Source organism: Diadema setosum, chromosome 18, assembly GCF_964275005.1.
Source record: "Diadema setosum chromosome 18, eeDiaSeto1, whole genome shotgun sequence".
Taxonomy (NCBI): domain Eukaryota; kingdom Metazoa; phylum Echinodermata; class Echinoidea; order Diadematoida; family Diadematidae; genus Diadema; species Diadema setosum.
The window spans coordinates 37,074,461-37,101,195 of NC_092702.1; the positions used below are offsets into that span (position 1 = coordinate 37,074,461).

Genomic DNA, 26,735 nt, shown 5'->3' on the forward strand with positions numbered 1-26,735 from the left:
CTAAAATATAAAGAGATATCACTATTTTTCTCACTAAATCGTATGTTAAACTGTGGACAGTTTAGTCTAGAAATAATTTTATTATAACTATTGTTGACATTTTGTATATTTAACAATAATTAACATTGATTACAATATACTGATTAACTTTTAACACTAGTTGTTTCTATCCCTAACTCACATTTTACAACTGCTGTACAATTGTAGTTTGAAGCACTAAAGCTGGGTTTTTGTTTGATCTGCAAATGGTAAACAACGCCTTTAATACAGTATACAACCACATGCAACGAGCAAAGTTGTGATACTAGTGGTGGAAAAATAAAGTGATGCAATAGCACCTCGTCTGACACACTGGGAAGGACAGAAAGAAAGAAAAGAAAATGAATGTGACCTCGACGCAGAGTACAGAGGTACATGTTATCCTACAATATCTAATTGTTTAAACACCTGTACATTTCATTACCAAAAGTGTACAGTGGAGAGACAACGCAGCTTGAACTTTATTTTGAACGACCTTGTTTGCAAAACAAGATTGTGTACTGTTCTGCAGACTTTTTGTAGGTAATCTCATATGCAGGTATCACTCATGCATACAATTACATGTCTTTCCTACTGTTATGATTCCTTCCATGATGTACAAAATGAAATACTGCCTAGAGGGGTACATTACAATGGCTACAGGTTTATAAGTTCAAACTTAGGCGAACTTGTAATCACCCAGCTGACAAATTTTCCAGTGGTTGCTGCAAACTTGGCAAAGGTAGTGCAATGCAGTTTTTGGGGTTTTCTGGGGTTTTTTGTTTTGTTTTTTGTTTTGTTTTGTTTTGTTTTTTTTGTTTTTTAGCATGTACAATGCATACAATGTATTAAACATCATATACTACAATGTACCAAATAACCAGTCAGACACTATGGTAAATGAAAACTGTAATAGGGTATGGTATAATACAGGATTATTTTGAAAAGAAGGGAAACACTACATTGAATAAACAGTAAAGTACAGCTAAAATAGCATCCTGTAATGAAAATATAATCCATAAAAGGAGCCTCGGAGGTATGCAATAATTCAGGGCTACAAGTCCTGAATTCAACAATTATACTGTTTCATGTTTTGCACAAAAATTGTCGAAGTGGTTTGATGTTTCTCAAGTTTTGAACATGTTTTTCATATGTTTGATTACATTTCATATCTTTATTTGGATGATGTCCATAATTCTGGATTATGTTGTACAGCATGTTGCTGGCTTTTGAGGATGTTGCACAAGAATTTGAGAGTATTGCAATGGCTTGCTCAACCCTCATGGGTCACCCTGAAACACTATACCCCATGAACTTGTATCATATGTGCAATAAACAGTGTACATACAACTGGGCATGTATCACCTCAAGAGAGCTCTAATGTTACAATATTTGTATAACACTCAATGCTGAGTTGTCCTTGACTTTTAAAATGATATTTTCCACTGCACAGATATCTAGGTTTATACTGGGTCATGACTTTTGGTACTACAATACAATGTACAAACAACCATGACTACAAATAAACTATTACAATGAAATTGAATTTTAAATAAATTTTTCACCTGGATGAATGCAGAAAATGCAGAGAACTCTTCAAGGGTGATGACACGTTCTGTACCAAACTACAACACATACATTCATATAAAAAGGATTTACCATGAACTACTTGATGTTTTGCTAGATAGGGCACCTTGATTCCTGGGGTAAATTCTTAAAACTTTGGTGTGTGAAATCTTTCAGAAAGTTGTTTGTCTGTTGTTGTTGTTGTTATTTTTTTATGCAAATATCTATAACAGCTGCATTGCATAACTCCTATCGTAATAAGTTATAATTTCTTAGTTGTTACCATTCTTGAATGATTTGATGTGACAGATTAAGTGTTTAATTTTTGTTGTTGCTGCTGTTAATATTTGGTACCAACAGTCTTTTCAAAAGAGATTTGTAGTGCAGATTTGAGTTCAAGCAAACAGGAAATTCTTGAGGCAGTGCCAATGCCATCATAAAGCTCATCTAATTTGCACAATGACTGATAATACTGATGTGAAAACACAAAATTCTTTAAAATTTGAAAAAATTCAATGGAGGTCCAATTTTCATGAAATTTCTGCTATTCTGTTAGTCCATTAATTAAACCAACTTTAAGATTAACTTGTGCTTACACTCTACTGACAAGTTCTCAAATGTGACAATCCGCATCAACACAGTAGTTAACTATGAGGCCTATATATGAAAAGTTAAGTACAAGTAAGACCCAGAATTGGTTTTAGGCCAGTCAACCAGCAGGTACACTGTATCTCCAGCTGATCTCATCTTATCACCAGAAGAAGGAAATTTGAGAGTTTAGCTTTCCTTGTACACTGCACACAGATTAATAAAGGCTAAATGACTGACTCTGATAGTGTGCAATTGGCATACATGTAGGACCCAGCAAACTGCTGAATCACTCACATACAGAAAGTCACTTGCAAAGGTCAAGACACTGTACCATAGAGACTGTCATGGGCATTTATGTAGGCCTACAAACTTGTACAAATGCAGTGTTGCATGCGGCATAAACAATTTAAACTTTCCTTTCTTCCTGATTTAAGCATTATTATGATTAAGCCTTTGTTTTCTGAATTACAATGTACTGAATGTGCAGAAGAACTGACTAGAAGAACAATCAAATGGGACTCGCTGAAAAGAGGCAAATGTGTCAAATTTATACTTCAGTTAGAAATTTAGTAAAGCAAAACTAAGCAAAACTAAACAAAACAAAATAAAAAAGGAAATGTTGAAAGTCTGTGAAATCATCCAGTGGGTGACAGTTGAGGAATATAGTCCTAGTCATTCTGGATTAACTCTTTCAATTTGCATCATCATAAATCATTGATTTTTCTCTCTGTAAATCTACAAATACCCTTTCACCATCGTGTAAATCTGTACCGAGTAAACCAAGTGACAAAATGCAATCTAATAAATGAATAAATTTCTGTAAAACAGATGAACAATTACTGCTTTTATAGATTCCAACGGCACAAAACTGCACAAAGAAACACACTATGCAGTGTACTGGATAAGAAGAGGAAGGTAAAGCTCTGTTGCAGTTTGTAGTATAATACACAAAATATGTCAAACTGTATTTTGTGCGTGTGTGTGTGTGTGTGTGTGTGTGTGTGTGTGTGTGCTACACTTTCTAATGCAATATTTCCCTTTCCTTTTCACACAGCAAAATTCCATTATAGGGATAAACATTGTGACAAGTGATAACTTTCTAACACCAATGCAAAAGGGATCTACTGTACCAGATTTCAGTATCACATCCAAAAACACATGATGAAAATGCTGCACACATGCACATTGGGGGAAAAAAGTGTTATCCTATTACGCATATCCTTCTGGAAGGAAAAGAATGTTTGGTTATGATTCATCAGTTTCAGAGGTACAATCTATAACTCATTTTACCCAAGTTGTCTTTGTCTCCCTATGTACAGATCTATGGTACATGATGTAGATGTCCCACAACATGGTGCTTTCAAATGTTATACACTGAATAAAGTTTATTAAGCATTGGAAGGGTAATCAATAAGGTACAAGACTTGAGTGTTTTCACTGAGATAGACTACTTTGCAACACTGGAGTAGTAACATCAATCTCATTACAGATGCAGGTCCTGGTAGTAAGGTGCCATAGCCAACATTTCAATAGCAATGAATCTGTAAGTTCCTGTAAAATGATTTTCACTATTTTGCTTCTTTACCTACAAGTACCTCTGGACCTACCTCTGGACCTACCTCTGGACCTACCTCTCTTCAAAAAGATGAAGAAAAAAAAGGAAAAACAAATCAGGGGATAAAAGGGTCATGGGTAGTTTTATTGTCAAACATGTCATTACATGCTGGACTGTGATGCTCACACTGTCTGCTTTGCTTGGTCTATGGCTTTCTTTGCAGTCCAAGGCCAACGTGTCCTTGCCCTACAAATAATAAAAGCCAAGGCTTGCTGTAAATACTGCATACCTCTTGCATGAGAGTAATCTTCATTGAAATCATGCACACAGTATGTATTTGTACACAACTGGTAGTTCTATGCCCATATCTGATGAGAGTATAGTCTTCCCTTTACACTTGTCCAGCATGAGAGGTTTGTTAACAAAATCACAGCACAAATGCACTCAACTCAGATATCATATTTAAAGATTAGACTTAAACTTTCGTTTCATTTTGTAAAAAAAAAAAAAGAACAGATACACAACATCCAAAAGTAAAACAAAACAAAAGCAAAAAATCTACAAGTTTGCATTAATTACTGCATTTTCCTTGCATTGCTACATTTGTAGGTCTCTCCAATACCCAAAACAGAAAGCCATGGTTCTGTACCACTACAGAAATGGAATTCACTTTCTTTATGCACTTTAAATGTTTCTTGCAATTTTGGCATGCAGAAAAAATGTAAATGGGTATAAAGCTTTCATCTCAACATGTTTGACATGCAGTAAAGTGCACAGGACTGTCTTTTTTAGAGTCAGGGATAAGAGACACATCTTGTTTTTCCATTTATTTGTCTTTGCTAAAAGTGCTTTCATTTTGTGCATCGTGAACAGAAGTATGAAACTAGAGCCAGGTGGGTGCTTGGCTCACATACAAAGTAGCCATGATGGTGTGACCGTTGGGGCACTGCCACAGCTGGCTTGCAAAACCTAGACTCTACACTTTCCTGACATTTGTAATTCTAAAGTCTGGAATAGAGTAAAACAAACATATGATATGCAGTACATGACAGGTTCAATACTCCGCAGTATCTCTTCAACTCTTTATATGGTAAAAGCAGTTTTACCATGGATTGGGAACCTTACCCATCTCAGAAACACAATGGTAATACCTAGGAACAGCTGTTACTGTCCCCACACCAACTTTCCAAATTGAGACCTAAAAGATGATTCACAAGTGATTGACTCTGCAATCGAGAACCACAGAGAGAGAATGAAAAAGATTCCACTTCAAAGAATAATTACCAATTCCCTGTCTTGGAGATGACTTCTATCACATTTGTTTACAAAAAGGCAATACTTCGTGTGTTGTTAATTTAGCAAATGCTGACCAACTTGTGAAATTCACAATTAAAAAATACTTTCTACAGCCCAGTCCGTAGAGCACTGGGCTAGCAACTGAAAGTCTTGGGTTCGCATTCCAATGGAATCTCATTTTCTTTGCTCAATTTTTCACTTATGAATGACATACACTTCTGGCCAGTTTCCCCTTTGTTTGCATTTAGTTAAAAATACCATGGAATGGCATACACAATAATCTTCAATAATACCTGGTAATAATAAACCCCCCCCCCCCCTTCAGATCTCGGCCGCCGATCACGCGATCGCCGCAAAATTTTGCCTGAACATAGAGCCGGATATCATCTACAAGATTACATGGTCATACAATCGAAATATATTGATTTTCTATTTTTATGTGTCAGAATTCCTCAAGAAAAAATTGCACAATCGAAATCAATTTCTTTTGTTTCTTACTGTTTTAATTTCCTATGTATTTCATTGTTATTTTGACCTTTTGTTTTCTATTGTTTTTTGGCCAAACTTTGTTGCAGGGACTTTTTCAAGCTTATCTACATTAGAATTGATTAATTGCTATGATTAAAAGTTGAAATAATCTAATTCATATCAATTTATCAAAAAACACTATTTGCATTGGATTTGCACACGATATCATGAATTTGAGCTGTTTTCGGGTTGACATGCTATGCAAAACATTACATAACTTCAGAACGGTGTACCCGGATGTCGCAAATTTGGTCTCAAAATATGCGGGAAACTTCAATGAAAAAAAGTCATGAAACGACGCGGCAAAATTTTTGCGCGTTGCGGAATCGTGGCGCGAAATGTTTTTTTTGGGGGGCAATTTGACCCCCCCCCCCCCGTTAATATAGGGTTAAGTCACACACATAATGGATCATATCACTTTCCTCTCCAGAACGGTTGGTCTACATTACATACCTTTTCAGTGACAGACTGGAGGCACTTCACCACAGCATCTTTTCTCAGATCCTCTGGACTCTGCCATCGGATGTGGTTCCTTGCCTTCCCTCTACCTTTACCCTTTTCCCGCCTGGTGGATGCTGTCTGGTGGCGGTGATTGCTGCTGTTGCTACCACTACTGCCACCAACATGGCCCATGCTCCCCTTGGGGTGGTAGTGGGTGTGAGGTCGGGCAGAGGGGAGGGAGGACTGGCCAGCCATCAACTCTGGATCCTGCTCCAAGTCAAAGCTGTCCTGCTGGAAGATGCTGAGGATGTAGCGGGTGTAGACGACTGCATCGACGCCCCGGGTCTCAAGCTCCTGGCCTAGCCAGGACTGCACGGAAGCTGTCGATGCCATCTTGATGGAGGAAGGGCTTTGGATAATCATTGAAGCTTTGGGGCTTTTGCTTTAGCCTTTCTTTGAAATGAGGTCATACATTTTTTTTCTTTTTCTTGTGTAAATTTGATTATTAAGCTTACACTTAACTAGTGTAAGGTTATTACTTCTGCTCTTGAAAAGAATATTTCAAGAACTTTAAAATGAGCTCATGGTGCTAGATGGCATACAAAGGAGTGCCTCTGCACATCTATAAGAAGCCCAGCTTACTCCATGATGTTGGGCATGGATGTAGTCTCGGCATGCACTGGGTTGGAGGTGGCCTTCAGGTTGACAGGATCACCATGTGACACACATGGGAATTCCTAGACAAAAGATCATTATACATCAGATAATTATACATCAGAAAATCAAAAGACAATAACATCAACAAATACAAATACAAAGAATAGCAGTACATTAAACTATAATATGTCAACATGAATCATGCATGACAAATGTTTTGACTGTATGCATCAGTTATCAAATCTATCATGCTCAATCAACTTAAAACTGTAAACATTAACAGGTATTGAAAATATCTTCTGATGGAATCCAAACTAGGATATATCTTCTCTGATTTCCTTCCTTCACCCAGTGACTAGAACTGTTACAATTCTCGGTATTGCCGATGTGCAGTAAAACTTCTGCGCACACTGAAGAGCTCTATCACAGATGCACTGTGGGATTCCTTGGTGCCCTTGTTCGCTTCCGGTTGTCTCAAGCGAGTCACAGTTCCCATACGATTCAATGGAGTTATTTGTCTGCTTTCCCGTTGTTACCCCTTTTGTTTTTCTTGGCTATAATTCAGCTTAAAAGTGTTGAAAGTTTCTAAGTTTTACTGATTTCCGATCACTAGAGTCATGGTTCACTACTGCAAGGCTTCAATGTGCTGGTCACATGACGGAAAGCAAAGAAATCTTCAACAAAAAATACCTCTGGATAAAGACAGAGTGTGATCTGAGTTCATGTGCAGCCAAAAGCGGGAAAAGTTTGTCCCGTGAGCTATCCCATAATGCATCTAAAACACTGCTCTGCGCATGGCACCTAGGCACTGGCGATACCGAGAATTATTCCTTCCTCTTGAGGACAACAGCAGAATGGAATCTTCTACCAAAAAATGTCAGGGATGCCTCAACTGTTGATGTATCTAAGGCAAATTAGGTGATGAGGATATTTCAATTCTCATTTGGGGGGTCCATTTTTTATAAATGTACTGCTATCCACCACACCTTGTGCCTGCAATCAAATCACAGCTGTGGAGTCTTGTTTGCAGTAGCCAGAAGAAGAAGAAGAAGAAGAAGAAGAAGAAGAAGAAAGAAGAAGAAGAAGAAAGAAGAAGAAGAAGAAGAAGAAGAAGAAGAAGAAGAAGAAGAAGAAGAAGAAGAAGAAGAAGAAGAAGAAGAAGAAGAAGAAGAAGAAGAAGAAGAAGAAGGAGAAGAAGAAGAAGAAGAAGAAGCAGCCAAAAGCTGGGAGTCCAAGATGAATCAAGCTTTGTTCTAAAGACAGAGCTCCTTACATCAGGTACCGGTACTGTAAAAGTGGACATTTTCGCGGTGGTGAAATTTTTTGATAAAAGGTCATTTTGTCACAATCAGTTGCAATTTACCTGTTCTTGATGAGACTTTTGCCTACTGGATCTGTAGCTTTCGAAGTTATGAAGTTATAAAGTTTTTCATGATGGATAAGGGGAGCCATCCACATTCAAAAACAAAACAGGAAAACCTTCCACCGAGACCTAAGACATGAATACTCATTTTCCTCAATATACGATCCCATTCCCTCAGATCGGCATGCACCAGCTATGTACGTCAGCTAGTGGGAAGACAACTCGCTCATAACGTTCGATCTGAAGAAGCCTACAGATCCAGTAGGTGAAAGTCTCATCAAGAACAGGAAATTTGCAACTGATTGTCACAAAATGAACTTTTATCCAGTTGATATTCCAACCAGATGAATCTTTGGAGTGAAGTGTTGAACTATTTGCGCATTTCGCGCAACCAGATGCTAGCACAAAAAATAAAAGCACGCGAATATTTTTGCTTGCCATATGTTCTAGTACTTGATGAATGATTATATGCAGAATTTAAACATGCAATACTCTTCTTACCAGGCCGAGCGCAAAAAAAAAAAAAATTTAGTTAGGCAAAAATATCCACTTTCACATGTACAGTGTACCAGTTTTGTGGCTCTCCTTTTGAACATTTTCCAAAGCTAATATAGGTCGTTGTTTTTTTTTTTTTCCAAATAAGGACTCCATACTGCATGAAGGTACAAGTATTCTAAGTAGGGTCTTACCAGAACTTTTACAATCGAAGTTATCCTTGTGTATTTGATAATAATGGATCTATGGACCTGTCTACAAAATGTTCGTTTATCAAATTCATCAATCTAATTGGCTTCATCAATTTTTGCCTGAAAATGCTGATCAAAATAAAGTTTAGAATCAACCACCACTTTGAATCTATGAATTTAATATGAAGTGGTACAGGCAAAGAGATTAGGGCTTAGGCTACTGTATCCTAATACCTATGTACCAGTACCTTTTGTCCTTAATTTAAACTTGGCCTAGTTCGAAGAACACTGTAACATTATAACGGCCCCTTGTAATGAGGGCGGCGCTATAGATAAATAGGGGCTGAGACTGAGCTGAGTTTACCCACCAGGCCAAGCTGACCCATTAAACTACGGCACAATTAACATAAATCCTGCTGCTTCTCAATTCAATTGTCTTGACTGCAAAGGCAAATACTGTAAGAACACAAACATTTTCTGGATGAAACATGAGAAACCACTCATCTGACCAGGAAATGAGACATTCAAAATCTTTCTGCAAAGCAGCATCACTAAATGTTATAAGTATTGAAAGTATTAATTTCAAATATGTTTGTGTCATCAGCATGCCAACACTGCAACAGATAAACACTAACCCCTGGATGTATTAAACCTGCTCATCAGACAGTAGGCCTAGGTCTAGGCCTAACCGTAACAGGAACACTACTGTCACTACGCCTAGCTCAGGAAGGTAAATGCACCACCCACCAGGGAATGAGATGAAATTTATATTTTTCATATAAAATTGATCTCGTTCATCAGTGTTCATTCATGACCGACGGCGATTATTTGGAAAATTACTTTTAACGTTAGTAATGTCGTTAGATTTCCAAACTCAATTGGAATGTATGTATCTTCATCTTAGCCACTGTTAAGGCTACGCTGTTGTAAATTCAAGCTCTTTCCTTGATAAAGAGTATCGTTATCGTATTCGCAAAATCTTGGCCAAGCATTTTCTCACGTGCAAGCCGTCAAGTCGTTGCTAGCTGCAACTTTCACAATTTTACTGCTGCAGTACACCTCTTGCACTCGGCCACATTCCCCGCTCCCGCCTCCGCCTGCCCATGTAGGCTACTGCATGAGCTGAGACATTATCGTATGTATCGTACACGTTATACCGGTCTCGACGCCGCCCGCCTTATTTCCCATCGTGAAAATTTAATACTAAGTCACAATCGGATTTTCCAAAATCTACTAACGTTCAAATCATTCCTCTGATCTCTAGGTAAAATATAACGATAGAATAAGTGTCGTTTGTTCATACATACCATTATTCGGACGAATGCAGCGCTCGTGCAAAGATGAAATGGGTGAGATGAGAATCATCTACCGAACCGGCATTACACATCAACAGCCATTGACCGTAATCCGAGGTCAGACTTTTGCATGACGTAACACATACGACACGAAGCCGGTCAAAATTCGCTATTCCTATCCCAGCATATTGTCTATCAAAAATGCTTGCACAGCAGCGAAAATTACTTGGCAGACATGCTACTACGCTTGCGCTAAATCGTGAGGATTTTGGCGCACAAATACAAAAAAGAAAACTTTAGGAATGAGTAGCAGGTCCTAAGTGACGTATATTACACAGGCTTGAGTGACTGAATCAGTAAGATTTGGATCATGGATGCATGAAGATTGATTTAAATCCTCAAAATACGTCTGCGCACCGGACTCTTACTACCAGGCTAACTCACGTGTCGCTGGGAGTCTGCAGTAGATTTTACTTAGCAGCCATTGGATACCGAAACTTATGTCGAGAAGTCTTGTATGTAAGGATATTACTCCCCTGCCTTCTGAAGGAGGCAAGTCATGTGCTCCTTTGTTATGGGAGAAAAGTGAAAATAAAAAGAATTTTCGTTATATTTTCTTTATATTATCGTTTTACTATTATGTGCCTAAAGGAAAAATAACGAAGATGTAATTATTCTGCTATAAAAGTGTAAAACATGAACTTCTCCTGGCTGGATAACTCCAAAGTAATGATCAGTCAGGTACATATTGCAGCATATATTTTAATGTAGGACCTTGCGATTGGGCATTTGAAGAAAAAACAACAAACAAATGGAAATGTCAAGATTGTCTGTACAAACCAAACTTGCAAGTTGTGGGAAGATGGTATTATCATTCAACTCATGCGTCATATCGCACTGTTCGAGAACTGTTTTATAAAAGTTAATTTTTATTTCACAATAATGACTTCTATTGAATTTCGATCTTGATCGAATTTTCACTTTTGTAATTTGTTTTACTCTTTCTTTTAAGACTAAATCTTAACGGGGGGGGGTGAAACCTAGATATAGACTAATATTGATTGAGTGAATGCAGCAATATTAGTATGACACAATGTCTAGTGCATGATCAGTAATTTCTAAAGTTTTGGTGCCGCCATCGCTGGATGACAAGACAACAAAACTTCAGTGTGACGTCATGTCTAGAAAACGATGTAAAGAATACAAACAAAATTCAATATATTTTCGCTTTTCAAGCATAATAAAAGAGCACACTTACACACTCACATAATCACGTACATTCTAGCTTTTCTTCTCTATTTTAAAATTATTGGCAAAAGAAATTATTGATAATCTTAATGAAGATTTGCATTAAATTTTATAACGAGAACATGGTAGGGCCTATAGTTGGAAGCACGACTTGTAAGGTCATGGATCATCCCCATTTCATGCTCAAAATGAGGGCTTGTGGCTCAATTAGCATCATGCTTACTGAAAACATGTGTCCAAAAAACTTTTTCAGGTTAAATAGGTCCGATATCAATGAATCTAAATTCTACCATTCGGTGTATTTAAGTTCGCTCTGTATATTAAAGTCAACTTGAAAATAATTATAGTGTGAAACTGTATACTGTCATTCAACTTCCCACGTGTGGGACATGTCAATCACACTAACCTGCAATCAGCATTATTATTCAAAAATATATTTTTTTACAAATCTTCATTTTTTTTTTTACAATAATAATCTTTCGGGCTAACTGGTATCTATTCCCCCTTCCCCCTGCCTCTCTCTCTCTCTCTCTCTCCCTCTCTCTCTTTATCAATACGTGGATTTGGGATGTATTATGAGACTGAAAGTAACAAAATAAATTGTAACATTAATGTTGTTGTTGTTGTTTTTTTTTTAATGACGGATGATGTGGTTGGTTGTGAACCAATTTCTGCAGCCACAGTATATTGGCAACACTACAATACGTTCGCACACTGACACAGACAGACAGGCAGACAAACAACACACGCACACACATAGTCACACTCTGCTGACACTTATATACTTTGCCCGCAATTTCAATTTTTACATGCTGTCGAACCCATAAAGAAAGCGGTATCAATGACAAATTTTACCAACGTTTTTCATTTTATATACAACATTAATATTCCGGAATGTCCTGGTAAAATCATTATTCCGTGAATGAATTAAATGACATGTTATACAATCAATTTTACAAGTAAACGTGTATACACCTTTTCCATTTGCATAGATAGAGTGAATTGTTTTTACATTCTATACTACATTGTACTGTAATCACGATCAATGCCATGAGACATTTAGACACTGAACTTGCGGCTCAGAACGCTCAAGGACAAAAAGCAACAAAACATAACCCTCTCTTACCACATAAAGGACGACGGCGCAACAAATCACAAAAAGAGGCAACATCTCAAGGAAAGCTGGAATAATTGCAGAAAGGACTGATATTTAGGAATAAAAAGCTAGATATGATTGGTTTAAAAGGCACACTTTTTTTTAGATGTTGAACATTATGGGTTATCAAAATAATTTTGTTGAGAATCTTTACTATACATCCGTATCTCATTGGTAGATCTTCGCAGACGACCAAGAAGATAGTTTTTAGGGATTCTGATGTACACCAGACTACCACTCAGACGACGTTTGATGTTATTCAAGGCAGATGAATCGCCAACAGAATAAGATGCACCACTGCAGAGACGGAAATGAAAGAATACGAGAAAGCGCAGAGAGAAAGGGAACAGAGTTAGATCAAACTTACTAAAGCGGAATGAACAAGGAGAAGTAAAAAGGGAAGAAAAATGAAAAGAGTAAAAGAGATGAATATGTCACAGGTGTGTTAAGTAAGAAATGGGATGGGGAGGATATACAGGAAGACTTAGTGTTAACTGCAAACAGCAAGAAATACTGAGGAAAGACAATCGTAGACAAGCGCATTATTTGGACGTTCTCAGTGATTGCCATCATTTGGGTAGCGCATCACCCAATACGTAATTGAGGTGTACGATCAAAAATGATGGGCATCAAAACAATTCATAAAATGACATTTAAGAGAAGGGCATCTATATCTATCATTACACATGTAGCAATTTCTTCCCATGATACGTTGAACCATTGAAAGTTGACATTGCACTGACCCAGATTTGATGCACTGAATTAATGATGGCACGATTAATATATGCTTATATTATGTCTTATTGACAAGTCCTTTTTTTTTATTATGCGACACTAATAATTCCCACTGATATTGCAATACAAAAAAGATGGGATGTGTAATATCGCATATCAGATACCCAAATCTGGGTAAGTTTGATTATAAAGGACCGTTTTAAGAAAGTAGATTATCTGCAAAGTAAAAATTTCACAATCATGCTTACTTTCTTTCTTCGCAAGACATACAAGTATATCATCAACCAGTAAATTGGCATCTAGGCGCATCTCTAAACTCTTTCCATAAGCCCGAATACTGACCTTGGTCACACATCATTCATGTCACGAGAAACTGGCTTAATTATGTGTGAAATATGATTAGAAAGCATTTTACAATACATTTCTTTATCCGCGCAACAGTCTAAACTTTACAGGAAATTGTAAAAACCTACCAGAGATCATAAACAGATAAACAACATATATGTCATTGATGTTGATGTGACGGACTTTCACGATTATTTTTACGTTCAAGAAAAACAGTCGCACTGTCCAGATAAAAAAAAAACAAAAAAAAAAACAGATAATAATATATCAAGAAAGAAGAAGGTCAATCACAACAAATGGTAATCATATAACATCAGATACATCAGTTAAACATAATTATTGTCCATAATTTGACTGGTCTCTCCCCCCCCCCCCCACCTTCTTTCTATGTGCATGTATGTGAGTGTTCACCTTGCCATATATTTATAGAGTATATACCACTGATGCCTGCATCATAAAGAGAAAACGAAGTCAGCCATGCTATAGATTTGGAGACAAAAAAAAAAACATGAAAAGCATAAGATTTTTAATGTCGTGCATAGCATAATATTGTTGATGGAATTGTCTTGTGTTTAATCATGGAGCTATTACAAGCGCCATGGTTTAAACATGACTTCCAACATATAATATGTCCATATCACAATGTCAAGACCTCAGAAAAACACCTTGATGTCCATCAGACAAATAAAATGCATAGATAAACGCATTCCACTATCACGCTTTGTGATAATCATTTGGAATTGTAAGTCCCATCGGCACATTACCACCTCACCTGCTTGCATGGAAGACCACATAATGACATATCTCTGCTATTTGATACTCTACTATAGAATGTTCTTCATCGTCCTGGAAAACAAGTGCAGGATGGCGAAAATAGAAGGGCCAAGCGAAAAGGTGATCAAATTCATACCAACCACGAGAAATCTGTCTCAGTTCATCAGCGAATATTTTGTGGAATAAAGATGTGCACAGTGACTAAACAAAGACGAATGATAATGTCAATTCAAATCACCATAAAATTATATAGTACCACTATTTATTTACTTTTGTACCGAAAGGATCTTAAAATACTGACCTGGTTAGAATCATACATAGAAATACACTAATCCTGTATTAAAAATACGACGAATGAATATGTCATGAATAAAATTTGACCAAGATAACAAAGACAAAACACTAACTACAAAATAACCAGACCTGTTATTTTCAAAAATATTTTTTTTCCTACTCATTATATTTGCAGTGATACAATGTATCAAATGGATGCGCAGTGAATAGAATTAGTATACCTTAAGACTCAACGTTTTCATTTGAATATGTTACAAAACACACACACACACACACACACACACAACATAACAGCTGGTAACAATTCCATGCGGAGTACAGAAAACAAAGTTTTGTAATATTCTCTTGGAAGACACATGACCAACCTATCATTTTGAGATTAAACCACAGCAAAACGCAAAAGACGCAAACTTAAATACTGACGTTCAGCAGGTTTCTCGGACGGTACAAGTACACAATGTTGCGTTTGTTCAAGGAGGTTTAAGAGTTGGAGTTCCTACTGGCTGTAATTATTCAAACAGTTGTCAGATTTCTATTGATGTACAAAAGAATTTCTTAGGTGCATTTGTGCCTTTGATGATCGATGTTCGAAGCCGCCGTCTTGCTGAGCAATCTGAAGATTAATTTTGAACGTTAACATAATGTTGGCCATATTTTGCTTATTTATTCATTAAATGAAATGAAATTTCACTCAATGATAAAGCATGTAAAACAAAAATCAATCCCGTGCAGAAAGTTGTGCAAAAGTGTAAATCAGAGCTGTATCATGTGAAACTGTTTAAAACTGTACCATCCTGGAAAGCCGGTTTTATCACTTTTCCGCTTAATTCCGACAAATAAAACTGACCTGGAATAATCTTCAAATATAATTCTTTATTGATAGATATAACAGATTAGTGCCCGGATATGCCCAGTCGAGTGATTTTCATCTTTATTTCAGCATTTTTTGCGCAATTTATATTCGCACAGCCTCGTGTCTGTACCACCTACCTTGTATAAGAAGGGAGAGCGAAAAGTAATTACCATCACAAAGACATATCTTCCTTAGAAAGTGGCTGGTGATTATACAATGAGACACGAGTCAATTGTCTTCCTATCTGCGTAGCAGATCCTGTTTGGCACATGCTTCAAACATTTTTGAGCGGCGGCATCGAACATCTAGCAAAGGAAATAAGACAGCTGTGACTCCATTCTCTTGAACCTCCTTGGTTTGTTTAAACACATTAAAGAACAAGCACAATGTGCGCCCGTTTAACATCATTCATAATATAATATCACAGACTTATATGTCTTTGTACAGTGTATTCTACTGATTGTGCTCATGAATAGTTCCTTTTTATAAATGGTAAAAGAGCTTTCTCTGCAAACCATCAATACAGTGAAATTATATTTTCATCCGGCAGGGAGATGTAGCACATCGTCTCATTCTCAATCATACACGTCACATATTCTCCTACTGTCTCTATGAATGGCAATGTTCATAGAGTGTTCGTATTTCAGCACTCTGTCGTTCGATTGGTGCTTACGGTGAGTTCGCGTAGATCTCCATTCCATCAAAGTGCAGCTCCTCGGCGGGCTGAGTCGAGCTTCTCAGGTGCTTGGCAAGGCGGACGTTGAAGATGATGCTTGGAATGATGGCGAATGAAATGACGCACAGAGCCACCCACAACGCATTCTGATATGAGAGACGAAGGGGGGGGGGGGGCATTAAACTATACATAATCGTTCAAGTATCTCAAAGTAGCAGTGTCATTGTCACTTCAGCGAAAAAAAAAACAACAAAAACATTGACTTAACTTCGAAGTTTTGATGAGGAAACCACATTAAGGAACGTTTTTAGATCTCATATAAAACGAAGGTTCTACAAATTGCTCGGTCGGGTGCATGTTTGCAAAGATTAGCACGCACACATTTTAAAGAGGCCATTTGGCCATCCGCCTACGTATTATTAATCAGTGAAATGAAAAAAAAAAAAGAGAAAATACTGCGGAATCGTTTCGCAGGTAAATTGAGGGACTTCTACAGATTTCTTATTAACACATCATGATTATTTATATCGTGTTGCGACGATGCTATGTTTATCGGCAAAACAACAAGTTATATAATAAAGCATCTATAAATTCAGACATATCGCATTAATTCTGGACCTACATCCAATTACCTTTTCATCTGCAAATTGCCTTGACACATTAAAACGTTTATAACTTCATCCGAGGGAAAGCTAAACTTACCAATCCGGGAAGAAAGAATAGACAAGCAGTACCAACAACTGCGTCGTAAACACGTCGTATGACTCCACAGCGACCGATATCATTCCGAATCTGCCAAAAGAAGCGATCGTGAGACAAAAAAATTATGATTTCACTGATAACGAACTCACCACAATTTGAATTATTTCGTGAGAAATCTATTGATGCGCTAAAATCCAAGTAATGTAAGGTGCAACACAAAGTGCTACACTAGTCTATACATGCGTATATTGTAGTACTTCAAGCATTAACCCTCTGCATGTCATCATATTATATCACCTACTCATATTAGATTTGTGCGTGGAGTTTGCGCACATTTGAATTATTGGCAGAGAAAGGGTTAAGCGACATAGCCTCCGATGATGCTGTACCAAAGGACAAACAGCTCCAGTGCTGATTAATTAAATATGCTATGTTGAGAAATCATGCTCTTAATAGATAAATATAGGAGTATAACTAGACAAAGTGTGAAATAAACCAAAATGATGAGGATATCCTACTTAGATTTCATTTATAAAAACTGGAATTTTTATAATGATTTTGATTCGATCTCTTCGGCCAAACTGGTGAAAAAAAAAACAAACAAACATATTGCATAAAATAAAAGTCTTCTTAATCATCAATCTTTGGCATGTTTATGAGCTCTGTATATGCATTTATGATTTACGGATGTATGTGTGTGTTTATGTTTGTGTGTGTTTTTGTCGTAATTATTATCATCAATATCAGCTTGTGTGTGTGAATAAGTCATTGATAAATGTTAATAAAATAAACAGGAAGGCAGTTTGGATACAACTCAATGGGACTGATCCACTCAGATACGGAAAACGATATGGGGTGTTCCAAAAAAAGAAAAAAAAAGAAAGAAAAGAAATTCGTTTCCGGGTATCAATGAAGCAAAAAAGGATTTGTTGTACAGAATTATCATGGATTGTTGTCCCCCATCCAATGGATTTTAGTTAATTTATTTTCCCTTGTTGTTACACAGAGCTTTTTCCTCGCCAAGCAAAGAAGAAGAAGAAGAAGAAGAAAAACGAAAAGGTTTTATATGATGTCTGCACACACATGACTATGTTTGTAACATCCACGGAAGTCGAATTACAAGTTTGCGACTCGACATCCGTTTTAACGCCATATCACAACTAGCCGCCCATTGAGCGAGCCGGCGGCACGTTTGTTAAGAGCTCTTCGGAAGTGGCAATCAGCATGACTCGTTAAGTCTCTCACCCGTAGCAGGACCTCGTCAATGAACTGGTCCCCGAGGACGACGATGCTCTCGATGTATGCCTCCAGGGTCTGTAGTTTCATCGAACACAATGACAAATATGAAAGAAGACCCATTTATATCATCTGTCGTTTGAATATCTTAATTTTCAAACTTCCGTTCCTCTTAAAATTCGTGCCGCAAGTAAAATCATATTAAAATGTATTTGTGATACTTTGCTATCACTCAACCACTATATCATACAGCTTTCTGATCGTCTTATTGTTAAGTGGAAGAGACCAAAAACATCACACTGAGATTGCTCCCCCGACCCCACCCTCCCCCCCCCCCCCAAAAAAAGAAAAAAGATATGTGCATTTTGTATGTTGGAACATAACATCACGTGACACAGAGGAAATATCAGTCCTTCGGTGAAAGTTTACCATCTGAAGCATTTCCTTAATTCGTGACTATCTCATTTGTTTGCCAACAACAACAACAACAACAACAACAACAACAAAACATTAAAAACCCTTGAAAAATATATGGCTGTCTTATACATGGATGCATCAAACAATAACAATTTCTCTGCAATATTCTTCAAAAGTTGTTCGTTTGTTTGTTTTTTTAATTACCCGGGGTATAGAAACTTCTCTGCAGCAATGCACTAGTTGTCATAACAGGTCGGGCGTCATGTGTATCTCAAAATAGCTGCCTGTGCCATGACGCAGTCTCATTTGGGTATAGGTTACTTACCTGTTTTCTAAACAAAAGAAAGCATGACTTCATGTATTTTTTTTTTTCTCGTGGAAGTAACCCCTATATTTTAAAGGATTATTTCCCCACATAATAATATTATACGGGAATGCATGAAATTCTCCGCACAGTATTCTACGAGTAAAGTTTCATCAGATGCTCCCGTCTGTGTACTTCATTTACAAAAGAGTTTAATTTTCATTAACTCCTATATTGTTAACTTACTTGAATTCTAGAGTACTGTATACTTGGGAAGGATTGAAATGTTTCAAATAACTGAATCAGTGATACATGGGATTAAGCAAACATACGCACACACACACGCATACATTAATATGAAAGCGATGTATACATGCAATGCAAACTTTTCAACCACGTGCCTGGATGAGAATTGGCCCAGCCTCAGTAGCGATGAAGGAAGTGATGTTCTCCACCGAGCTAGCTACACCCTGCGAGACCATCTGCATAGAGTGTAAGGTGCATGACGCAGAGAGAGGAGTGTTCAATATATACAACGTAAATATTATAGCCTCTTTCAGGCAGATTATAGAAAACACTTTTTGTTTTTTAGTTTTGTTTTTATTATCATAGTATGCAACATCTCTTAGTTTCTCGGATTGAACATTTTTCATTTACACTCGGAGTTATTTTTAGAGTGCAATGTCATACATATCTTTCTTCGAGATAAAGGTATTGATTCATAAGTATAAAGAAAATTAATTATTCTTTGCATTTTCTATTTACAGCAAGGAAAGAGAGAGAGTGAGAGAAAGCGAGAGGGGGGGGGGGGGAGAGGGAGGAAGGGAGAGAGAGTCTGCCCTGATCAAGACAGTGAGTTAAGCGGCAACTGTATGTTTGAGAAAGCGCACATTCATATTGCAGACATAAACTGTCATGTTATATGATTGACTGACATCCTTCATCACGTGCACTTAAACGCCTTTTTTTTTTCTCGGACAAGACATGTGTATACAACAGACTCTTGTCTTCTGATAAGGTCCCGGAGTGCTCTCGATATGCAATAATTGACACTTTGTCAGCTTCAGAATTTGCACTTGTAAAGGTCCATAGTAAGATTGTGACCAGTATAAGTGAAATGTTCACTTTTTATGAATTTAACTTACCCTCAACGATGCCACTGAGTCGTTAAGGCGAGTCACGTCTTCCTGCAGTATCACCTACGAGTCAAGAAAAAGTGCAGTGTTGTCAAGAGATGGGAAACGGATGCCCACACAAAATGAATGATAAAAGAGGTTTTCAAATCCCCAGGAAAAGAGATCCGATCGATCTTTGTCACGTCATATTCTTCTGAAATGTCACACAGTATTGCTCATTTCTATCGATATGATATGACAGATATAGGATCGACGACAATAACGATAGGTAAAATAAATTGTATAGAAAAATATGAATTTGATGGCAAAACGGGCTTAGTGCCATTTCTAAACATTCTAAACTCTAAGTCCATGTTGTCCATCATCAGTATAAAGCAAAACCAAATCTTTTCAGTGATATCTCACTTGTTATACGTCAAGGAATATTCTCGAAGTTATGGTTAAAATATCCCATATTTTCTCATTATACTCTTTTTTTTTTTTTAGTAAATGTAATCGCAAACATCTCAAATAAAGAAGAATGGACTTAACTCGTTTTGTGATCAAACTCTTCATATAGGCCTATACGTTTTAGGTTGTTTCAGCATAATTTTACTCGAAGGTTGAATGTTGTCTGTATTATGTATGAATGAAGTAAGCTGACCACGGACATCCAATAAAGTCGCTTTACGGCACTTTCATCGCCAAAATTGTGGCCTTGGCGGCTGTATGTCCAGATTGTCTCGTAATTTTATGATTTCGTGTGTTGTCAAACATAGTATGATAAGTAAACAAAAAAAGAGAGAAATGGATGAACAGGCACGGAAAACCAGTTTCGATATAGGGCCTACTAGCTGAGTAGCCGTTGTGGTTCTTTTTTTTTTTCTTGCTTTTTTTTTTCTGTTAAAGACGTCAGACGACAGCAATGACATTAATTTGTAAATGAAGACCCCCGTATCACAGCTCCGAGCCCATAGACACTGGTTTACTGACAGAAATGCCGTTATACGAGATAAATAAAACACACAGTATATAAACATTACGGAACACATTCATAACTACGGTACACTCAATTGGTGGTGAGTGTTGTCATATCAACACTGTTCAAGTCATACGGCTACAGAAGGACAGGCCTGTACACAAGCAAGATTTAATTAGAGCATTTATCAGCACTCTCAGCAATGATACAATAACCTTTGAACGCTGTTCACAGGGTCTACGTGACACTGAGAACATTGATTCTTGAGTACATCAAATATCTGTGGTTAAATGCAATAATTATTTTGAACTTCGCACACTGAGTAATCCAGAAATTCATATGGCGACCTTGAAACTTTAACAGGCCATCCTCGGCCTTATAAGCCCATTTCGTAGAGATATATCATATTAGCCGGGTTCACACGTACACCAATTAGCGGGATACAAATCTCGAGATTTGCATCGCGATCGTCATCCCGCTATTTTGTACGTGTGAACCCGGCTTATATGTCTTCGACCAAAGCTATCGGAACGCTCGGTTTGATTCGGGTGCCCTGTATTTCCCTCCACAGTTTTTTTCTTTAATTTATAAAAAGGGTTGTCTTGATGAAGAATGTGTTCAATATTGTTGGGGTTTTTTTTCAGCCTCAACATTTGCTTAACTTTCTTTCATGCCAATCGCTTGCCATGCCTTTTCAACCCCGGAGACGTTACAAGCCCAGTTAACTATTTATATTCTATGCAGTAAAATTGTAGGGCCTACTGATATACACATATATTTTGCCTTTCAAGAGAGTTTTTTGTTAGAACTATGGGCAGAGCTATAAAGGCGACTCCAAAATAGTACGATTCTCAAAGGGGCGCAGTCCCGAGATGAGTAGTACTTTTTTTTTTGGGGGGGGGGGGGGCACCGAGGCCCATATGTATAAAAATATATTTAAAAATATAAATAATAATAATAATAAGTCCAATGTCCAAGTCAAGCGATTTGCTTATTGATAACGGTCTCCTCCTAGGTTTGTCATGAAATATATGTATTATTCACATGATTATGTTTGTAATGAGAACTCTTGTTTATATACATTAATGACTTGTGAATATGCTTAACATTGTCATACTTATTTTTTTTTTATACAAGTGGAGAAATAAAACTTACTTTAAACTGAAACTGAACTGATATATTTAACCAGAAACTCGAAATTACGCAGCATAGGTCTATTATTGTATATTTGGGATCACAACTCTGGTTACACGTAGAGTGACCGCACAAAGCAGTGCGCGCTGTCGCAATGTCAGAGTATGCTTTGTGATGTCACAATTGCTTTGTTACATTTCACAGAGCGACGAACGAAGCAGTGCGCGATGTCAGAATTGCTTTATGATGTCACAATTGCTTTGTTACATTTCACAGAGTGAGTGACTGTGCGAAGCAGCGCACGATGGTAGAATTGCTTTGTGATGTCACAATTGCTTTGTTACATTTCACAGAACGACGTACGAAGCAGCGCGCGATGTCAGAATTGCTTTGTGATGTCACAATTACTCTGTCACAATTCACAAAGTGACCGTACGACGCAGCGAGCAATGTCAAAATCGCTTTGTGATGTCACAAACGCTTTGTTACATTTCAAAGAGTGACCATACGAAGCAGCGCGCGATGTCTATCAGAATGGCTTTGTGATGTCACAATCGCTTTGTGACATAATAAAAAAAAAAAACTAGTAGAACACTATTTGGAAAGAGTCGTCATAAACTGTGACGTCATTTCAAAATACATGTACACTCAGCAAAAAAAGAAAGTAAACACTTTTTCGAGGTCATATTTTTCATAGAAGATTTTTATGAAAATCAATGTATTATATACCACATTAAAGGTAATTTAAATGCCTATTAAGCTAATAGGTTAATTAGAAAGAAAACTTTACGCATGAGTAAGCACATTCGTTTTTGTCCTCCAAGGCACAAAATTAAAAATTGCAAAAAATTAACATGTTCTCTTTCATTTGCAAATGCCCTTCACGATAACATTGACAAAAAAGACCAGTTTAACACAATGAGAGACATGAATGAAATAGGAAAAATAAGTTTTTGTTCTCTTTATATCTTCATAACCTCTAGGAAAACAAAGTGGGAAACTAAAGGGGAAAAACAAAAATTTTCTGTCAAGTCAAACTTCAAGTGACATAGGGAATAATAAGCATAAAGATGGTTAAATGAGCAAAATTTCTTTATCTGTTTCTTTCAATCTAGTGATTTAAGAATCCATGTGACAATTTCAAGAACCAAACATTATTTACAATTTCCAAATTTGAAAAAAAAAAGTTCAAATTTCTACCATTTTTGTTAATTACACTTCTTTTCTCATTTCATTTCAATTTAGATTTGACACAAGATGCTTTATTTTCCCCCTTCATTTTTAGTCTACATTGATCTTTTGGTCTTTAAAGATATCATAGAGATCAAAGGTTTATTTTTGCAACTTGATTTATGTTTCTTTTTGTGTGAAATTTGTTGTTTGTTCTTATTGTTATATGGAAGAGAACATACGCATGAATGGCAAATTGTTCAGTTTGCAATTTTTACTTTTGTGCCCCGGAAGAGAAAAACAATGGTGTTCACTCATGCGTAAAATTTGCCTTTTTGATGATCTACCAGGTTGATAGCCAATTAAATTACCTTTAATATGGTATATAATACATTAGCTTTCAGCCAAATATTCTATGAGAAATCTAAACTTGAAAAAGCGTTTACTTTCTTTTTTTGCTGAGTGTAGTAATCATGAAGTATCAAACAGGCCAACATTCTAAAATACATGTAGTTGAAAATACACATATAACCACGTGAAATTCTCTCAACTAGACGCTAGAGGATTATGATTTTTTTTTCCAAAATATAATCATTCTGGATTTTCACTCTTTAGCACAACCATCTACTGAGTAATGAAGAGAATATATATCGTTTGTCAACTAGACTCTCTGTGTACATGCGTATTTCTGTCTTATTACTATCATTATTATCATCATCATCATCAGCAGCAGCAGCAGCATTCTTGTTTTGAACACTCATGGAGATTTGGCTCTCCTTCTTTTGTAGGTGGTAATATCCATCCTGTAACAGGACATAATGCACTGATCTTCCAACCTCCCTGACTGTACTGCAGTTATTCATCACCACTGGCTGGTCGCAAGCCAGGATTCGCCCACTGGTCTCGCTCAAAAGCAGCGAGCGGGAAAATCAATGACTGCGAACAATTCCGGACTTTAATCCCTTGATTCCACGCAGCCCGGTTAGCTCAGTCGGTAGAGCATGGGACTCTTAATCCCAGGGTCGTGGGTTCGAGCCCCACATTGGGCGACTACCTTTTTTTTTTTTTTTTCTTTTTTTTTCTTTTTTCTTTTGACAATCACAAAGGGGGTGGGGATGGTTAAAAGCAAGTTCAAGGAGAAACTGAATAATATCATCGACAGAGCAGCAACAGTGTATTTTTAATGCACCTGTACACTGTTGCTGTTATCCCTCGTGGAAAATTGAAGCCACGATTTTTTTCTTCTTCGTTTACACGAACAGGAAGGGTCCCAAAAAGAGACGTAACCAAAAAGTAGCACTTTTTGTCATTTTCATTGGACTGGCCAAGACAGCGGTATAAATCACTGCCCTGTCAGCATGTTTTACTCCGCTCCATAATAATACATTTGTACGAAAAATTCCCGGACAGATGATTTCATTTTTTTCCCTATATATTGGCTGCTTTTGGCCATGCGCTTGAGAAGTTTAAACATCGATAACATGTGACGTTATTCCCATTCTTGAAATAGCATCTATTTCGTTTAATCCGTAACGCTCTGCCCACAAAGACCAACATAAATTTTTCTTAACGTTGTTTTAAAGAGTTTCAAGGAATGGTAACTTTCTGAGAAATATCACCCTATTAAAGTTTCACATACACAACATAGATTATGAAGATGATATTGCGTCATCGTATTTAAGAGGATTTAAACCACTCGATCGCAAATACCAACTTGCGACAGAAAATTACTCATTTTACCCCAAACCAAAATGCAATGTTATGAATTGGGAAAAGCTATTGAAATTTGTAAATTTTAAATCAACTTGTAATGCGCATTTCGTAATTAATGATTATAACATGTGCATAAAATACCAGGGGCATAAATTAAAGAAAGGATAATAAACTTAATACAGGATTTCTGAAAACTTAGTACAGGATTTCTGAAAACTTAGATCTCCTTTGCCCCTGTAACTGGACGGCATATCACATGCATAAATCAACACTCTAAAAACGCAAATGTTGAATCAACATTTAAAAGGGCCGAGGAGTGACAGCATTTTTTGAAGTGTTGCATCCAACTTTTAAGATAACATTTTAAATGTTGAATCTAGCAGGAAAACCAACACTTTGAAAATGTTATCACTCCTCGGCCCTTTTAAATGCTAATTCAACATTTGTGTTTTTAGAGTGAAATGGTCATCTCGGTATTAAAATATGCATCGTTTTATCCTAATCCATTACCATGTCACATCTATCTTGTATGGCATAATTGCATTAATGTATATTTAGGGCCTATGCTGATATTAATAAACCGAATATCACGACTTGTCTCCTTTTTTAAGTAACACGTTTTACGGATTTTTAGAACAGGTCAAGTAATTACAAGAGGATGAGAATCGAAATTATAAGTTCGAGAAAAAAAAAATCACGAAGGAGAAGAGTTAGAGACAAAAAAAAAAAAAAAATGCCGTGACCAGGATTCGAACCTGGGTTATTGCGGCCACAACGCAATGTCCTAACCTCTAGACGATCACGGCTGGCTGTGATCGTGAAACGCTCGGCATGCTACTGTCCTGAAACGGAGTAAGCACTAACCCTCCATAACTACACTTACTATGAATTCTATTTGCAGCAGGTCGGGACCGAGGAAGTTAGAGCGAATTGCTTGTATTGTAATTATGCAAATTAATGCACTATTGATTGTGTACGGTAATGAGGCACGTCGTAGATTCTGACGTGTAAAAATGGAGAATAAGCAAAAGCGTCAACGGAGGAAGAAAGGAGAAATCACACGCATTAACATGTTATCGCCAGTTTGTAAATTTGTATAATATGTCTTATATAAACTAGGTCTTAATCTTTCACAATATATTTGAAACAATGTGAAGTGTAAACATCAATAACAAACGTCAATCTTCTCTCAATACGGAACTACAGTTGTTAATGATAAAATACCTGTCAAGTTTTGCACAATATTATTTCTCAGTGAAAGTCAGAGTCTAAAAAGCTCACTGTCGTCAAAGCCCGGTTAGCAAAGTCGGTATAGAGCATGGGACTCCTAATCCAAAGGTTGTGGGTTCGAGCCCCACATTGGACGAGTTCTTTCCACTTATCTTTTTGCAATTTTATACTTTTTGCTAATTTATTCTCCTGCTTAATGACTTAGCCTCATGTCGTATTAGGATTTTCTAACCTGTGCAATCTTTAAAGATAGTTTCGAAATCATATCAGTTGCGATCTTATAAAGTCCCTGCAGGAGTATTCGTGGAAGATACGATTATTCATTCCGCTTATAATGTGTCTGTGACTTATCAGTCAACTACTCATGTCGTTATCATAATCATTATTAGTCACTTTTATCATCAATAACATTTGTAACATTTATCTTAGAATGCGGCATTTCAAATATCAAGAAGTTGTGGAACAACGAATACCGGTGAAGGTTTCTGCATTAAGATAAAAACTTTACTTTTGAATATATTCCTTAATGCTGATATCGTCGAAGAAATATCGGAGTAAAGTCTCCTATTCCTAACTTCAATATTCCCATCCACCCTCTATCTCTCTCCCTCTTACGGAGGGTGAGATGCAACATTACCCCGACATGGTGTCGAATGCA

At 37.0% G+C, this 26,735-nt stretch overlaps 2 protein-coding genes and 2 non-coding genes across 5 annotated transcripts in view; 1 reads left to right on the forward strand and 3 right to left on the reverse strand.

Annotated features, from left to right (window-relative positions):
- Positions 1-10,104, reverse strand: part of LOC140241736 (uncharacterized) — a 35,158-nt gene extending 25,054 nt beyond the window's left edge. Inside the window, exons 1-2 of the mRNA XM_072321487.1 lie at positions 10,009-10,104; positions 6,008-6,732 (exon numbers count right to left, since the gene is read on the reverse strand). Of these exons, the coding sequence (XP_072177588.1) occupies positions 6,008-6,418 (411 nt within the window). The 5' untranslated portion in view covers positions 6,419-6,732; positions 10,009-10,104. The remainder of the gene's footprint in view (positions 1-6,007; positions 6,733-10,008) is intronic.
- A 1,936-nt stretch (positions 10,105-12,040) lies between these two features.
- The window catches only part of LOC140241746 (prominin-1-A-like), a 35,958-nt gene continuing 21,263 nt past the window's right edge, over positions 12,041-26,735 (reverse strand). Inside the window, exons 19-24 of one of the 2 annotated variants that reach the window (XM_072321494.1) lie at positions 19,882-19,935; positions 19,138-19,218; positions 18,025-18,093; positions 16,780-16,869; positions 16,075-16,223; positions 12,041-12,697 (exon numbers count right to left, since the gene is read on the reverse strand). In XM_072321494.1, the coding sequence (XP_072177595.1) occupies positions 12,517-12,697; positions 16,075-16,223; positions 16,780-16,869; positions 18,025-18,093; positions 19,138-19,218; positions 19,882-19,935 (624 nt within the window). In that variant the 3' untranslated portion in view covers positions 12,041-12,516. Of the gene's footprint in view, positions 12,698-13,891; positions 13,961-16,074; positions 16,224-16,779; positions 16,870-18,024; positions 18,094-19,137; positions 19,219-19,881; positions 19,936-26,735 lie in introns of those variants that run through there. The other variant, XM_072321496.1, reaches the window with a different exon arrangement.
- Positions 24,111-24,183, forward strand: Trnak-cuu (transfer RNA lysine (anticodon CUU)). The gene has a single exon. It is a non-coding gene; the product is annotated as a tRNA-Lys (tRNA).
- Positions 25,582-25,653, reverse strand: Trnah-gug (transfer RNA histidin (anticodon GUG)). The gene has a single exon. It is a non-coding gene; the product is annotated as a tRNA-His (tRNA).